Source organism: Malurus melanocephalus, unplaced genomic scaffold (genome assembly GCF_030028575.1).
Source record: "Malurus melanocephalus ecotype Western Australia unplaced genomic scaffold, MMel_1.1 scaffold_77, whole genome shotgun sequence".
Lineage (NCBI taxonomy): Eukaryota > Metazoa > Chordata > Aves > Passeriformes > Maluridae > Malurus > Malurus melanocephalus.
The window spans coordinates 2332316-2349894 of record NW_026623309.1 but is presented as its reverse complement, the minus strand read 5'-3'; the positions used below and the strand labels follow the sequence as shown (position 1 = coordinate 2349894).

At 42.4% G+C, this 17579-nt stretch overlaps 1 protein-coding gene across 1 annotated transcript in view; it reads right to left on the bottom strand.

Moving 5' to 3' along the window:
• The window catches only part of ABCC1 (ATP binding cassette subfamily C member 1), a 48164-nt gene extending 33778 nt beyond the window's left edge, over positions 1–14386 (bottom strand). The window contains 6 exon segments of the mRNA XM_057367337.1: positions 182–319; positions 1578–1703; positions 2458–2634; positions 14057–14164; positions 14166–14333; positions 14336–14386. Of these exon segments, the coding sequence (XP_057223320.1) occupies positions 182–319; positions 1578–1703; positions 2458–2634; positions 14057–14164; positions 14166–14333; positions 14336–14386 (768 nt within the window).
• Positions 14387–17579: the final 3193 nt, after the last annotated feature.

Here is a 17579-nt window from a genome sequence, read left to right as displayed (position 1 = left end):
TTTCACAAACATTTCAAAACAGAGGCCATTAATTCTTGCTTGTTTTGCTGTAACAATCCAAGGAATGAAGGCATACYAAATGCATCATTAACTGATTTGACTGGTGTAATTACCGAGCAACTACCCTATCACTGCAGCATTTGGGATTATTTTCCACTGATTGAGGTTAAAAATCACTTACCRTTTTTAAGGCATGTTTGATTTTGGATATAAAAATCACTGTGGCACATAACAATGAGATGAACCAGAAAAGCGTCATTACTCCTGAAGACTGGACTCCTTGTAGTCTTTCATATTGTATTAAAAATGTGGCAAGCAACTGCAGACAAAGATGAAAACAAAAGATGAAAACATATCCATAAATTTTAAGTTTTACAGTATTTTAYGCACATATAAAGGGTATTGTCTAAAGTATGCTTATTTAATATTTCTAATCCAGGATCTCCCAGACATTCTAAAATCCAGAAATTTAAAGTGTAATCCAAAAATACATGTAAATAGTAAATGCTCTGTATCAGTAAAGATACCAGTGGACAAAAAGGGGAAAAGGAATATGTATTACATAGAAATAAACAATCACATACACAAAAGTACTGTCAAGAGCTGCCAATCATCACTTTGCTGGCTCTACACCACAAATCAACATGRAATTATGGTATTTCCTGACCAGTTATTTTTTTAAAAAATAGATTTCTTTCCATACAAGCCACAACACCAAACAATACTTGACCAAGTCTTACTGTATTTCTGTATTTTGTGTATTTCAGAGTCCTTCCTTTAGAAAGCTGGTGCACCTCACTTAACTACTGCAACATGCACTTTCAATMAGCCTGACAAAAGCTTGACAATTGCATTATTAAATGAGCACAAACTGCTTAACAGCTCTTGCATTTGTCAGTATGTTTGAMGGCAGTTTGGGATTTTTGTTTGGTTGCTGTCGGAGTTGTGGTGTCCCCTTGAGCATCATGTTTAATCATTACCATTCCAACCCCTGATAAATGAAAGGCAATTGACAATAAATGAACAGCAAGGCATTTTCCTTGAAATRCAGGGATACTGGTGTGAAAGCAGAAAAGCTTTGCATGTTTAGGGTGAAGGAGTTAGCTGCRGACATCTGYATGGCTCACAGCATTTAAGACTTTMCACTGTGCCTTCAAGTGTAATAAAGAAAATACACACTAAAGAATATTACATGAAAGAGAGTTTGTAAAGATACTTCAGCAGTCTTCCCCCAGGTTCGGTGGTTTGTATTATCTAGGTTGAATAAGGTCTCTTGAGTTGATTCCTCTACCCCAATGCCTGAGTCAAACTATTAAAGGGAGAGYAGCTCAAGTCTACCAAAATAAGACATCTGAAACTGCCTTGTGTGCTGATGTGCAACACATGAGCACAGGTGGGTGAGAGTCTAGTTTTTCTGATATTTTTATTAAAAGAAAGCAGACATTACAGAGTCAGTATTTCACAGCTCAACTGCAGAATAAATCTGCAGTTTAAAGAATTGCAGCACTGTGAATAATRCCAGGATGGTGTCATCGCTGAAAGCTTTGCATGAACAATGGCAATGCAGAAGAACTTACCATTGTTATACCCAATACTGTAGGGCTAACGAGAAAAAATGGAGCTCGAAAAATATTTTGACTTCTTTCCCAGAAAGAGTAGAAAAGGTCTGCCCAGCAGACTATCCACAGTATTAAGCCCAAAGCCTGCAATGAAAAAGCATCTTTAATACATCAGTTCACACAGATAATACAGCATAATATATATATAACATATAGATGCCATATGCTAGCAGAAGTTAAAATCAGATGATGTAATTTGGAAAATTCTACCACACGCACAGAAAAAAAGAAATTTGGCTTTGATTACTGAATTCCTACTAGAAGAAAAAGTTTGCTGATATTTAATACCATGTAATTCAGTCTATTATGAAGCAGAAAGCTGGYCAGCCTCACTCCTCAATAACAGACTGCAGAGACAAAAACCTCTCCAACACACCATGTTATTATAGTCCTTAAAACTATTTACACTTACTCTACAGGGAATAAAAAAACCGAAAACATTAAGTACTTATTTCACAGCAGAATTGAAAGAGAACACCTGCAGTAGGTCTAGAAATGTATGCTGTGAAACTTAAGAAGCTGACAGGACAATAAATTCTTTTTATGATAGAAATAAGGGCCTTGAAATTGAATTGCCCTAAAGTAGTCTTCTCCAACCAGTCTTTAAAAGGATTTGCATGTTTGTTGCTACGCCAGGGTAAATTTCAGAAAGCCTGATAAAAGGGCAATGGAAACAGGAAAGGCTGGGAAATCAAACACAAGCAGAACAAATAAGGTACACCTGAAGTGTGCACACAGGTCAAGACTGATGCTCAAAAAAACACTGTGCTAGTACATAGCTGAAAATAGACTTCAATTCCAAACAAGCCTAGTAAGTTGTGATTTCAGAGTCACATACCGTTTTGGCTTTGTTAAGGTTTGACACTTGAATGTACCCCCTGTCATGACGGCGAAGGTACAGGAAGTACACTGGGAAGCAGAGCCACAGGTAAATGCAAGGAATCCAGACCAGGACTGTGTTCTGAAAGCATGGGGTGAAGTCTGGATCTTCTGTRTGCCATGTCAGATTCCAATCCTAGGGAAAAAAAAACAGACTAAGTTACACAAAACACCAACACTGAACTTCAGTATTTAAAAATCAGAGACTCAGAATAAAAAGTACACAGCAACAAGGCATAGAGCCAAGTAAAAGGCTCACCCTTGCAGCTCATTTCCTATTCAACAAGAAGAGAATGTAAATTTAAATAATTCAATGTTTTCTTACTTCTCAAAACCAGATAAATCAAAACTGATGCTCACAGTTTGATTTGACCATACAGTCAAATCAAAACTGATGCTCACAGTAATAAAAATGTGACCATTTTAATTACTGACAGGAGAACTATTTACAATGACAGACTACTTAGTAGTAACATGAGCTTTCACACCATATTTACGATTGCTCTGAGTTAGGAAAATCTTTTGCAGCTAATTTTACCTTAAAATCACTGATCTTGATGAAAAACTATCACATGCAACACTTTCAAGTGCTGCAGATTCTTGACTCTCCAACAGAATAATGCAATGCACAATACTGCAGCTGCAGATGGGCTGCAATATTCAACAACTGCAATATTCACTGCTCACAGGCTTTTGTTTAAAAGCCACTGAGCCAAGAGCAGCAGTGTCATGCCCAAAGGCTCTTAACTACAGAGTTAACTTTTCAGTGGCAAAGCATTTTTTCAGACAGTTGCACAGCTTACACTACCCAAAACCCCAGTACCWCTACTGGGATATAATGACTGTCAGYAATCCTACTCCTCTGCAAAAGCCTGAGCTGGTCACAGAAATAAGTGCCATTATCMACATTTTATAGATGAGGAAACAGAACCAAAAGGAGCTGTAGTGCCTGCTCCCTCTATCCCAACATCAAAGCCGAAAGCAGATCCCACTGCCCAGAATCGCCACACTTTGATCCTTGTTTGTTCCCATCTTCCACTGAATAAACAGCTTCAAACACAATTACAGAGAGAAAATAGATCTAAAGAGAAATGGAAGATAACATTTTCTTTTCCCATTTCCAGCAATTTCAGTCAGAATCTAGGACTTCTTTCTCAGTTAGATACAACAGACAGTATACACAGGACACTCAGCTGTTATTTTTCTCCTCTAATTCTTCTCACTTTGTATAATTTTTACTTTTTCCTTTTTCTAAAAACTCAGCTTACTACAGCCAATGCAAGGGAATCAACACTGGTAGAACATAAGRATGCCCAGTTATGTTTGAATGTATCTGTGTAGGGGTCACACAAGTTGTTTGTCACAAGGCAGTGGCTGTGAAAGCTGTGGGTAAGCCGCACGCTYATTAAGTTTCCTGACTGCATAACTCATCAGAAATTTCAGCTGAGTCATCCTTACATTTAGCCACCACACGAATGTTTTTGGCTTTCTAAGTCCCAGCTGCTCCACTCCAGCAGAGCAGCCAAGAAAAAGTCTCATGACTCTGCAGAACAGTTTACAATTCACAAATTAAGACAGTTATAAGATTATACAAGTAAATCAACAGGATGTAATCAGCTTTACCAGAAACAAACAAAAGCACTGACATCATTTTATTGAGTAAACTTTTGCAGATCTACACRCTGTTTAGAAAGTTACTAACTCCTTTCTCAGTGTTTGTTAATGCTGGCTATAAAATAAATCTGGCAAATACCAGAAAGGTCAGAGCAGGTAATGCACATGTCACCGCCACGTGGCAAAATAAAAGCAAGAAGTGCTGCATGCATGACTGCTATGCATATTGGCTGGAGGATAYTCTAAAAACATGTGCAACCTTTCATTTGACTTTCATATTTACAAGTTCTGCATGGAGGACACCATGGCTTTAGGAGATTCCRCTGCAGCTGGAAAATGTGTCACTCTCATGATGAAACCAGCATGCATTCACATTCAAATWATAGCTTCAGTTATACAAGACTAGACTAGTTCTGCCAGTGGAAAGTACATGCTTCTCCTTTGCTTTATATAAACCCAGTTTCAGATTTGCTTTTTTCCATCACAAATAAAAATTCTTCATAGAAAATGGCAGAAACACTCACTGAAGCAGACATTTGCATTTAGCAGACATTAATAAGAAAATTAAGGCCATTTTTTATGACTCAAATTTTAGATGCACCGTTTTAGCAAGTTCTACTAAAACACCAAGTTACCCCATTTTTCACTGCTCAAAGATTAATAATTTTCACTCTGACTGATCAGTTAACTCTTCTACTTTGCAAAGTCACATTAAATGAGAGATACAACTGTTGAAGGCCTACACAAACTAGCAGCCTCCAGCWATAAAGGAAGAGGAATTAAAAAAGGGGTGAGGTCTATAKCTATTGGACTGTATRATGTGGAAGCAGCCTTTATTTTATGCTGTGACTGCAAGAATCCMCTGGAGAAAAACCAGTCTGATCCTTGTTCCTTTCTTGGTAGATGTTGRGAGAGAAGAGATACACTGTTGGCTTAGTTTTAGTTCCAGAAGAACCACGTCTCAGATGTTTAATAGTTTCAGACTGGTTTTTCTTTTCAAAAATTCCTTAACAATTTTAAAGCTTCCCAGAATAGCAGATGGGTATTTTTAAAYTTACCTGACCTACTTCTCATTTCTATCATCAGCACTATGGCTCAAAAATACCAGTCCACAGTTTTTGTGCCCTGTAGCATGTTTTCTCCCATGGCACAAAAAAGCTTCCTATCCCACCTGAAGTGAAACACTCTATCTACAAGAACAGCACAAAAAATGCTTAGCATTCCCCAGAATCAAGTGGATCTGTTCAGGTAAACCATTTATTTAACAGTGCATAAACAYGAGGAAAATTAAGAACTATATTAATTCGTGCTAAAATTTCAGGAACAGGCAAGATAAAAACATGGGCAGTAGAACTGTAAGACAAAGTTGCAACACAAAAGTTTAGTTATTCTGCCTTTGCTGAGGGAAGGCAGACCAATGGCGGTTGTATGGCTCCAGTAGGGCTAATCTGAGGAATAATTGTATTTGATGCTGGCTTCCTCTCTCCTGGCAGCCAGGAAAGGCTGTCAAGTGAGCAGCCAGGGGCAGCTTGTTCTCACATCAATAATCCCACTTGACCCACAGCACATTTTAAAATTCTCACTGGCASTAATGGAGAGACCCAAATTGCTCAGTTTCATGCCTGCTGTGTGCAAGTGTGCTAGAGATGCAGGCTGACAGCCACACTGTTAAATCCACCTGCATGAACCAAACTGTGACTGAAAAGTGACTGCAAGCATTACCACACATCTCTCTAAAAAATGAAATTACAAAACCAAACTGGAATCTTAACATCATGGTCAACATTTACTCCTTCAAAGGGAGTTTGACACTGACATTATATAGGCACTACTTCAATATTATCCACAAAAGAACCACCTCCCTTGTAATACCAAGGTAAAGTTTCTCAATCTTATCTCCCCAACAGTAAAAAAGACTTTTCATTTAATGCAATGTTTACATTTAGTTGAGTGAAAGTAATTAGCTCTCAGGCACTAACACTGTAATTGCAGCTGACAACTTTCATTATAATCGTATCATCACTTTCCCACTGAAATAGGAAGTCTCACAATCTGCCAGCTCTAGATACAGTATTGAAAAATTCCCCAGTGTAGCACCTATAAACCCATGAGCTGGCTGAACCACTCTCTCTCACTGTAGGCTAAAAGCCAATGGCCACATGGCATCTATCTAGGACAGCAAATTTCCTGCCTCTCCCCAGACAGGAGATTTGTCAGATCTGGCTGAGCCTGCATCTTCAGAGGAGCTGCATCAGTGCTCAATAGGGAGGGGGGCAAGGGGAGTGCAAAAAAGGATCTCTCTTTAAGGCTGCTTTAAAGGAGCTCTGACCTTGCTTTAAAAGCCCCTGACACATGATATGGAGTCTTTGTTCTGCCATTCACGTTTTGGAGTCAGATCATGAAACYTGTGCYGAGGCTCACCATTTGCCTACGAGCATATTTAGAATAGAGCCAAAACAAGCAYGAGCATGGCACTATCTTCACCAGCATCACATCTGCTATGCTGTGCTACTGTTCAGGCTCCATCACAGAGAGGGACAAGTTGATAAAACAAACAGCAGATATTTGTACAAGAAAAGTACTCCAGAATCCTTCAAAAAGCAGCAGAAACACCCACACCCACAGCTCTCCTGGCTCCTCAGCAATATTCACAGAGACAAGCAGCAGACARTAACAACATCCCTATCAGTGGTAAACAATGCACAAAATTAGGTATATGACATTCAAATAACCATCACAAACTTCCTATTCACACATTTGTAAAGTCCTTTCAAAATACTATAACTATTACATTGAAATTATTTTGAAAAAAAGCACTGCTTGCATTAATGGCTCTAGAAACAAGTCCAGATGAAGCAGCACAATATAGATGGACAAATGTACCTTTCCACCTTACCTGATATTTATTTCCTCTATCTTTTCTCTTTAATAAACAAATCACCCAAAATGCACACATCTCCCCTGTGATATAATGCAGTTGTTTTCCCTGCAACTGAAATTAGTGCAGAAAGTACAAGTAAAATAGTACCTTTGTGGTGGTTGCACACACTGACCTCATGCTGTATTTATATAAAACTTTCAATACACTGCCAATTCCTTTGAAGTCTGTACTAACTACATTAAATTAATGGTTTACTGTACCGTCTAATGATGTACTCTGCAAAACAGGAGGCAGAAGAAAAATTTAAAATACTTATACAGATTTTATAATACCTTTCTAATAGCTGTTTTACATTCTTGATGAAAGAAAGGCAGCAGTCAATTTTTTTTGGACACACAAACCCAGAATTTTACTAAAAAGTAAAACCACATAATCAAATACTTGATCTCATTCCCAGATCTCCACAGACTCTAGAAACAACTTCTGCCAGGAAAAATCATAGAAACATGCTCCTGCACAGAACTACAGCATTTACCACAGGCAATGGAACAAATGACCAGAGTGAGTCTGACTGCCAGTATGGGAAGAGACTTCAGCACTTCTCTTCATGGGAAGGACAGGGGCTCATATCCCCACAAAGTTCTCTGACCTTTCTCTGGGCCAGTAACAGCCCAATTAAATCAGTAAGTTTCTGTCTTTTTGCTATTCTACTGTCACAAAGGTGAAATAAGAAACGTTAATGGTAATTAAACTCATTGGATTGTAAGAATTAGATTCAGATCTCCAACTCTCATGGAGACCACATTCACCAAAAAAAAAAAAAAAACAACATAGTTTGGAGTTTTCTTTATTACTACAGGAGAACTAAACTTTACCATGCAACTGTGGATTTCTCATACAACCAATGGAACAAAACTCCTGCTATTAAATATGAAGCTCATTGGTTAAAATGCTCCTAAGAGTCAAGTAAAGAAGGAACAAATAACTGTTGAGAAAAAGATWAAAAAATACAGGTCTCCAATTAAGGTTTTGACATGCAAGTCATGTGTCTGAATAAAGAGCCTTAAATCATTCATAAGCAAGTCTTCTMGCCCTGCTTCCCAAAATACCACATGCAGATTGAGACCTCAGAAAAAGGAAGAGACCTTGCCCCTCCTTCATTTCAAAGTAATGCTGAAATCTTAAGATTTATTCTTCGAGTCTCTTAATGTTGTCACAAGACAAGACCGCTAGAGCAAGAGGTGGAAAAGTTGCAAAAAATAATAATCACATAATAAACAAGGGTCCTGAAAATTTTTAATTGTTTATATGAAGTAGTTTTATGGGGGGAAAAACACCATTAAGTGTTTCTAGTGACAGGAAAATGCCCTTCATTTCTCATAATGTTTTCTATTAGAAATGGTTTTAGCAAGTTATAAATGGTTTTAATAGTTTAAGTTCTCAACAGTAATGACTTACATAATGCAGATTTGACTTGTTAACACAGCCAAGAAAAAGCCTCTACCTTCCAATAATTGGTCCTGAACTTAAATCAGGCRTCTGTACCTCCCCATCCCAAAACCAAACATTAGTACTTGCTAATGTTTACAAGCACTTGAGATTCTTTATTATAGAAAGCACTGCATCAGCTGGAACTGTGTGCAAAATTCCAAGAAAAAGGCATGTTTTGCCTTTTTTTCCCCTTTAGCCTACAATAAGAAGCAGGTGCTAACAAATTGCCAGAGATAGGAGCACTTGCAGCTGTGGCATTTACAGGAGCTGAGCTTTGTAATCAAAGAAGTTAAAAGCCACCAAATATAGCTATTATTTGTATCAGAGAAACATATCACGGATTCTATTACACTTGCAAAATTAAAATTTAGCCTCTCTCTATAGATTTAGCATTTCCATACTCTGCCATATCTGCAAGTACCACAACAAAACATTTGGCCACTTGACAACAAAGTACTTACTACTCCTAGTTTCACAACCAAAGGATGGTTTTCACCCTTCTGTAAGGTTTTTCCCTGAAATCACTGTTACCTGAAAGGATACTAGAAAAAGATTCCTGCTCCCATCCCCTTATTGCACCAAAACCAGGGCTTCTGCTTTATAATGCAACAGCCTGTACGATGAGTTGAAATCCCTGAGAAGTCTGAACACACCTGGGTAATAATCTTACCAAAAGACTAAGGTAACAGCTTAAGTTGGGATAAACTGTATCTGAAGCTACCACAGATGCAAAGAGTGAGAAAACAGTAATGCAAGGAATTCTGACTCTATTAAAAGTAAGCAAAAGGTCAGTACCCTGCAGTAGGCTTTTTAGAGACGTGACCCAGAGTGACTTCAGCACAACCCGGGTTGACCTTCACTTGGTCCCAGTATAGCACAGTGTTTCAATGTAAACTGCATTGTAATTGCATGAAACAGCACGATTTAGTCAAGCATTYTGCTGTGGTTTTTTCCTCATTTAATTTTTCTGAGCCACCTTGAATTGACAGCTGTAGAATGACAGGTCATCTGTTCAGAAAATCCCCATCAACAACAGATTATCAGGCTTAATTTCCCTGTATTTCCCTTAAATTGATCTACTCTGGATCAAGGGGTATCAGTTTCATTTCTAATCTAAGTTTAATTTTTCTATGCACATTTATACCCTTGTTCTAAAAAGGAAGAAAGCTGAWAACTCTGACTTTCATTGCTAAAAAACACAACAGCCAAGGCATAAGAATCCTACAATCTGCTGTTAATTGCAATAAAGCCCTGGTTTATGTAACGGTTTTCTTGTTTAACACTCTGCTACTCCTCTGTTCCAAATGCTGTGCACATATGACCTCCCAGTGTCAGCAAATGTAAGTAGTTTCCTGATCCACACAYTCTYCAGCAGAGGCTGAACTCAGGTTGTATCTAGCTCCCCCAGTACCCTCCCACAGCACCTCCAAGTCCCTCCCCCTCCCTAGCTGTGCCACAAACACWCTGAAAAAGCAGTGAAGACATATCTTACAGTGCAAAAAGCTCCAGAGWTCCAAGAGAGTGCCAATTTACTGCCTATCTGATGTGTGACAGCACAAGCCACAGACCTTCAGAACATGAAACTGCKCCTTACATAACAAGTCTGGTTTTCCTTCAGAAGTCTATTTCAGTAAAACTACTCATGTCCTCATAAACAATAGAAGCACAGCAGCTGTTGATGCCATATAGTGTCACCTCACAAATGTCAGCTAGTAACTGTAATCTATTAAAGAATATTAACACATTCTTTCTTAGTAAAATTCTATCAAGCCACATTATAGATGTCTCCCACTACAACGTCAACCAAATACAAAACATAATGTCTTTGGAGAAACACTAAGAAAATACATTTATTTAGGCAGACAAACATGCCTGAAAGCATCAGACAGAATTCTACACAACAGCAAAGGAAGCAAAGCCCAGTTCTTCCAAGTTGGTCCCTACATTTTATGTGAGGCTTTGTCTCACCTTCACTCATCCATTGTTTTTCTCTGGTAGTTAGGCTTCATATGAAGAAGTGCTAAACCTAGAACAGTGTGTGGATACCATTTCTTTACTAAAAGTGAAGAGGGTTCACAAAAGCTTTCTAAATCAACAGGGAAGAACTAGGCCAGGGTTTACACAGCTAGAGATACAGCTTTAATCATTACAGGACTCTCGTTCTCAAAACAAGACAGAGAAGCTGAAAACTTGCTTTCTTCCTAGAAGTGAATGCAATTATTTGCTTTCAGTCATTTCTCCACAACGAAAAGCCCAACTAGAAAACTGTGGAAAAAAAATCTGCTAAATTGCCACTGAAATAAAGAAGTTAACTTCTATCTAAACTAAATTTAAAAAACAGTGTCTGCCTGTGAATGACATGATAGGAGCTTAGATAAATATAAGCCATTTATCTCATTCCCTTAAGTATAAGCAAGAATTGTGAAAGTTTCAGATGTATATTTCTCACTTCTTTTTCCTAAAACCCTATTGAGAGCTCTGAAATCTCCAAGCGTCACAAAAACTGTTAACCTCTCCCTTTAGCAATTTCAAATATGAAAAGGCTTCTCTATATGTGATACTACAGAGTTTACAAGTTCTGAAAAAACTGAAAACAAAATTTTATTCAAAGAAGAAACAGCAGACTATTTCAAAATGTAAATACATTGAGACYACCAACTGGGCATGTGCGTCTATATCCAGCCAGCCAGGTCAGGAGGCCAAAGTGTACAGTGAGTTCTACATCTGCTGTGACACTTATCCTGCTTACCTGGAATCACAGAGTTCCTCACCCTGCTTTACCTCTGTTTTTTTGTGTGCTGATACTGAAACAAGGTAGACTGCAYTCAGACAGCAGCGCTACTCTATCCAAAGCTATCTCAGTATGTCAATTTTAAAGTTTCTCAGCTTGGAACAGGCCCTTGAAGTCACTGAACTGGAATGCAAGTAGTGCAAAATGTTACTCCAAGTCCTCTATAGTTTTTAAATATTTTATTGTCATCAACAGCTATCAGTAAATAGTAACTTTATCTTGCACAGTTGTAGCTTGCTTTGAATATTCCATCTCTAATATAGTCTCAGACACTCAGTGATGCTAGAACAAGCCAGGGTTAACAGTACTCATCTAAAAAGGGAGTGTGGTTCAAAGGAAGCAAGATGCTTRAAGTTATAAAAACAAATCTCATTGTAATGAAGTTAATACATTGAGTAGGGGCATAGAGATAGGTTAGACAGTGAGAAAGAAAAAAATAATGAAGCGAAGAAGATGGCAAACTTCCTTGGGTTCCTGACCTTTCAGAGTAAGTATTAAATAAAACCAATCTGTTTAATTCYCAGACAAGAACTTTCAACAATAACATTCCTTGGGTGTGCAAACAAGAAAAATCCTGGCCAGCAAAGCCTAAGAAGATTAGCATACAKTTTTAAGGGTCCATTAGGTCCTTTCAGCCACAGTCTCCCCACAATTKAAAACTGAGTTGTCCCAAACTCAGGATCACCTTTGAGAGAAAACACTTCTCCTTGAAGCTGAGTTTGCCAGAAATCCATCTGCTCCAGTAGCAAGGCTTCAGAACCAACAAAAATAACTGATGCAGCCAACACAAGAATGCAGTAATGCGTGCCATTGTGCATCCAGCTATCACCCAGCTCTGAGAAGCTCAGGAGTGCACCCCAGAAACCAGGAAGAACAGCAGCACAACCACAGGACATATCTAAAAACCCAGTAAACACTGCATGAACACAGACAATTTCTGAAAATCCTCTACAACTTCAGCTTCAGATAGTAGCTATAATGGAAATGCCAGAAAAAGCAGCAGCCAGAGTACCCATAAGCACCCAAATTGGCAGTACTACTCTCCCCTACTGGGAATGATGCAACAACGAAGTGGAGAAAGTTTGAGAGGAAACAGACAAGTTCAGCATGAAGGAAGATGTTTCCAACTCAAATGCATAATTGTTCCTCTGCAGGATTAGAAGAATCCACAAATCAACCAACCACACCCACAGGATCTTTCGCTGGAAGAAATGAAAGGCAGAGTCCATGTGATTTGGAAAAGGATGACAAATTGCAAAACACTGGGAATCAATTTGTGGAAAAAATGTATGGAGTAGAGTAGTTATGACACATCACAAATATCAGAAATGGCTGTAGTACATGTGAGAACAGTTTTGCTAATAAAAGAATCTGCTGTCAGAAAACCTACGTAAACTAGTCCAACATCCTAAGTGTAGTTCTTGCATCTACCTGATGTTACAATTACACAGCTCAAAGAATGAGCTGGCAGCTCCTTCTCACAATATTACTTCTCTCTCAAGTCAGTTTTTCCATAAACTACTTCTGAAATATCTATTCTCTTAAGCCCTTCAAGTAAAAAGTCTCATTCTAGGAAGGGGCAAAAAAATACCCATAATGACAACTCATAATTTAGCCAGTTCTGAAAAACATGAGAAATAGCTGAAAAGAGATATTAGTATAWGCAATGTAAGCTTTTGCAAGTTAACTGAGTAACTTTTGATAGCTGGAAACAACTAAATGTCTTAGTCTTGAGTTTTGAAATATCTGCTCAATAACATCTTAGTTAACAGCTTAGTGGTTCTTGAGACAAACAGTACAAGGGTGTTTGTTGAGACATCTGATTCTTTTATTTTTTAAGTACTAAGACAGCTCATTAACTCAACACTATTTAGCAGATATCTGATGAATACCAAGTAGTTCCTTTCCGTGTGTTGCTCTCACTCCATGTTTATTCCTTACTTCCAGTTTTTCCCTTCCTCCCACAACCTCCTTCTACATACAACAGTTTGCTCCTGAGTTGAATTTTCCCTCCGGTCCTGCTCTCTAGGTGCCTCGCAGCTACCAGGACCCGCGTGTCTCCGCACAGGAACCCATGTCTCAGCTGAGCAAGACACCACCGCAGCGCCCCTATATCGCTCACCTGTGCAGAGCTGGCTTTCCGTYCACCCACAGCACCTGCGCTGACCACTATTCGTTAAGGAAGAGCGAAAATACTGCTAAGCAAACATGCGATAAAGCAGCAGAAAGCGCGTCTGTGGCCTCCTTCCAAGCACACACCGCTCTCGGGTGACRGCAGCCGTCAGACACCGTTATTGTTGTTAGCCGCACGGCCCCGAGGAAGGCAGCCGAGCGGCCAAAGGCGGCGGGCAGAGAGCTGCTCCGGTCACTCGGGAGCTCGTTCCCAGCCTCCCGGGCAGGCACCCTTTCGCCAGGTCCCCTCCAAGCATCTCCCTGGCGGAAAAACGGCGCACGAGGCGTGCCGGCGTCCGCTCTGCGACCCGGCCCCGGGGACATCGCGGCCAGGCGRAGACCACGAGCCGCCGGCCACGGCCCGGCCCCTCCGCCGGCCCGCGGCCGCTCCGCGCCGGTGCTCATGCCCCGCACGGCCGGGGCGCACCGTAGCCCCCGCGCTCTGCCCTGGGCAGCACCTGGAGCGCAGGCTSCAGCTCCCGCTCCCCACTGCCGGGCGCAGCCCCCTCGGGCTCCGCCACCATCCCCGTCCCACCCGGCTCCTCGCCATCCCTCCGTGCCGGCACCGGCCGCCGAGCCGCGCCGCCGCGGCCCCGTCCCGCCGCTCACCCAGAAGGGCTCGGAAGCGTCCGCGCTGCAGAAGCTCTCGATCCCCATGGGGCGCGGCGAGGCGACCGCGGGCACCCGCGGCAGCGCTTCCCCGTCCGCAGCTCTCCGTGCCCGGGCGGCGGCGGGCGGGGCCGGGCCGGCAGCGCCAGCTCGGGGCCCTGATTGGCTCCGCGTCACGGGGATGCCGAGGCGGCGCCGCCGCCCGCCCGCGCTGCGCAGTCCCGCCTCGGCGGGGCGGGGGCCGCTGCTCAGCGCCGCGTGCGGGCACCGGGGGGCGAGCCCGCAACGCCGGGGGTGGGCGCGTCCCGCGGGGCACCAACGCCTTCCCATGCGCAGCGGGCGGCGGGTCCAGGAGCCTTGGCCGGAGCCCGACGCGTGCCTTTGTTCAACGCAGAAATGCCCCGCGCCCCCGGCAGTGTAGCCGGGGTGGAATCGCTGCTGCCGGAGCATCGCAGCCGCGCCTACCTGCCTGGGTCAGCTGCCCCAGCAGCCTCCAGGGTCCCCCACCTCCCGCACCGCACCTGCCCGCCGGGTTGCACCGGTGCCAGCGGCGGGCATCGCGGCATCCCACTCCCCACAGCACTGCTCCGGCCCCTGGGCACAAGGTCCCCACGCACCCCSTGAGGAGAGGTACCGCAGTGCCCCGCCGGCACCCGGGCCCCGCAGGACTGGGCTAAGGCACCTGGGAAGGCCCCAGRGAAAGCCTAAACTCACTTTCAAATAGCTCACTTCTCACCTTGAACCAGTTGTACTGGTTTCAATGTCCTGAACTAGTTCAAGCTGACCAGCATGAACAGAACCAAAACTACTTCATCCACAACCAGGTCTGCATCAAAATATGTACTAGCTGAGCTAACTGCACAGCCCTGTGGTTGCATTGCGTTGTGTCTCACAGTGCACTCTTCACATCCTATGTACAATGCACCGATTAAATCCAGTCAGCTCTGCTGACTACTGTACCAGAATAGACCAGCTGGAGTATGGTGGGACATATGTARGAATAGCATCACATGCTGCAGGAAATAGCAGGGTGGTTACATACTACTCTATAGTAAYATCTGAAATCTTTAATCACAAAACCCTCAATTTAAAATGTTCTTGTCCACCCAGGACAATTATGGTAATGGACAAAGTTGTTAAAAAGAGACAGGTCTCATTTGTTCAATATAACTTAACAACTTATAAACTTAAAACCAAACATCACACATACGAAAATATACCATAGAGTGCTTCTTTACTCACCTGCACTTTCAGAGCTGCTATTTCAGAGCTGTGCTGGTGGTGAGCAGATTGTCCATCCAACAGACCTTTCCGGTCTGTCCTCCTGGCTCTCACATTCTCAGGGTGTCAGGTCAAAGAGCAGCAGCAGCACCTGAATTCAGCCCACACCCAGGTCACATCTAYATTGATGAATGGAGCAGAATCATCACAGAAAGATCAAACCACACACACTGAGTGTCAGAAGTTCTASGAGTTTGTCAATTTAACCCATACCTTAGATCACACCATRTTAAAATCTTTATAGTGTTGCAAGAGAACAGCTAAGTGTTCAAGTATGATTCCCCTTATTTTTATGTGCAGAAGACAGTAAATAAGCATGAAGCAAGGTACGTCTAGAAAACTACATTTTTACGCACATGTTTTTCTCAAGGTACTATTGTAAGATAAAAGACTAACAAAATTTAAGTTACACATTCCAAATACTTTTCTTTCAGCCTCAGACTGTCCCAATGTCACCAGTCGTCATGCTCTATGTTAATGATGTTTYTCCTCAAATAATACTTGGATCTCTACCTCAAACTAGTTCTAATTAATTCTATTTCCTTGTAAACCAAATCACAGTCAAAATACAGAGTAAATAGTTACTGTGAGAGGAAGCAGAAAAGTTCAGAAGGAGAAGCTAACAGACTTAAAGTATTTATTGTGGAAGAGAAAAAACAGAGTTGGCACAAGCCCAAAATGTAGAGATACAGTACTCAGGTGTTAAGAGTACCAGAAAGTCACTGAACATGGATCTCACAAACCAGTTGTAACAGCATCTTTTGAAACAGAGATTAATACAAGAAATAGAAACTGAAATCTTGTTTTAAACAGGATTTTAAAATCTTGCCCCCTTGCAAGCAGAAAAAAGAACCACACTAAATTCTGTATAAACTTTTTTTTGGTAGGATACAAATTGAAGCAGGACAGGAAATATTCTGTGGAAAACTGCAACAACTTAGCAACTGGATATCAGGTGTGATAGAAGAGTGACTCACAACGTCATGGAGAAGTTTGGAAGGATGCGGAGAAACATGTTTAGCCTGTGAAAATGCCATAACATTAAACATAAGCAGCTGTTTGTCCCTGGAGTCGCCCTGGGGATCCTGGCAGCAGGGTCAAGGTGGACAGGGGCATGCATTGCTGTGACTCACTGACAGTGGCCACTGGGCTAAGGAAACACATTGACTTCACCATCACTTCTTTTTTTCCTTAATTTCATTTATTGACCTCTACCAGAGATGCTTTGGAAGCTCGTCATATAAATATTTGGTTCAAAAGGAAATGTAAAAAACAARCAAAACAAAACAATCCTAGTAACCCCCCACCCCACACACTTAAGTTTTGTGAATCTTAGGCTTTACTGCCTAAGGCGACTCACATTTTCCTTCAAGCCCCAGCAAGATACTCCATCTAGACCACGGCAAATCCAGTTTGTTCACCCACACCGGCTGCGTTTCCTTTGGGAAATACTTAATGCATTGACAAAATAAACACTCTTGACTCATCCCAGCAACACGGAGCRCACACACAAGCCTCCAGACACGCCAGGGATCTTCAGGCTTGCAAAACACCCSGTATACAGTTACATTTTGGCAAGTCCTGTTCATTAGAAGCTCATCTTTGGCGAGTTCTTTTAATTAACAGTACATCTTTCAGGGACTCCTCCTCCACACACACGGGCGAAATTCTCGCTCATTTTCCAAGTTTTCTTCCTCAGTCCTTGACAACCGCTGAAATTACAGAGGGGGAAAGCTCGGCAACCCTGACATTCCGCCCAGCTGGCAGGGCTGGACTGCAGGCGGGCACCGCAGGACACCAAGCGGGAGCTCCAGGGGCAGCACGGCGACGCTGCTGATGCTGCTTATTTTACCCCGGCACGACCTTGCCCGGGGCCCCTGGCCTCAGAGGGAACCCCTGGGGCTCCCGCTTCCTGAGGGCCGGGTGGGAGCCGCGGGGTCCCCTCAGGGCTCTCCCACCGCCCAGGACCCACTGTCTCCTCAGCCCTCAGGGCTCTCCCATCGCTCAGCCCCGCGCTGTTCCTCAGGGCGCTCCCGCTCAGCCCTCAGAGCTCTCCCATCGCCCAAGACCCGCTGTCCCCTCAGGGCTCTCCCATCGCTCAGTCCCCGCTGTTCCCTCAGGACTCTCCCGCTCAGTCCCCGCTGTCCCCTCAGAACTCTCTCGCTCAGTCCCCGCTGTCCCCTCAGGGCTCTCCCGCTCAGTCCCCGCTCTCCCCTCAGGGCTCTCCCGCTCAGTCCCCGCT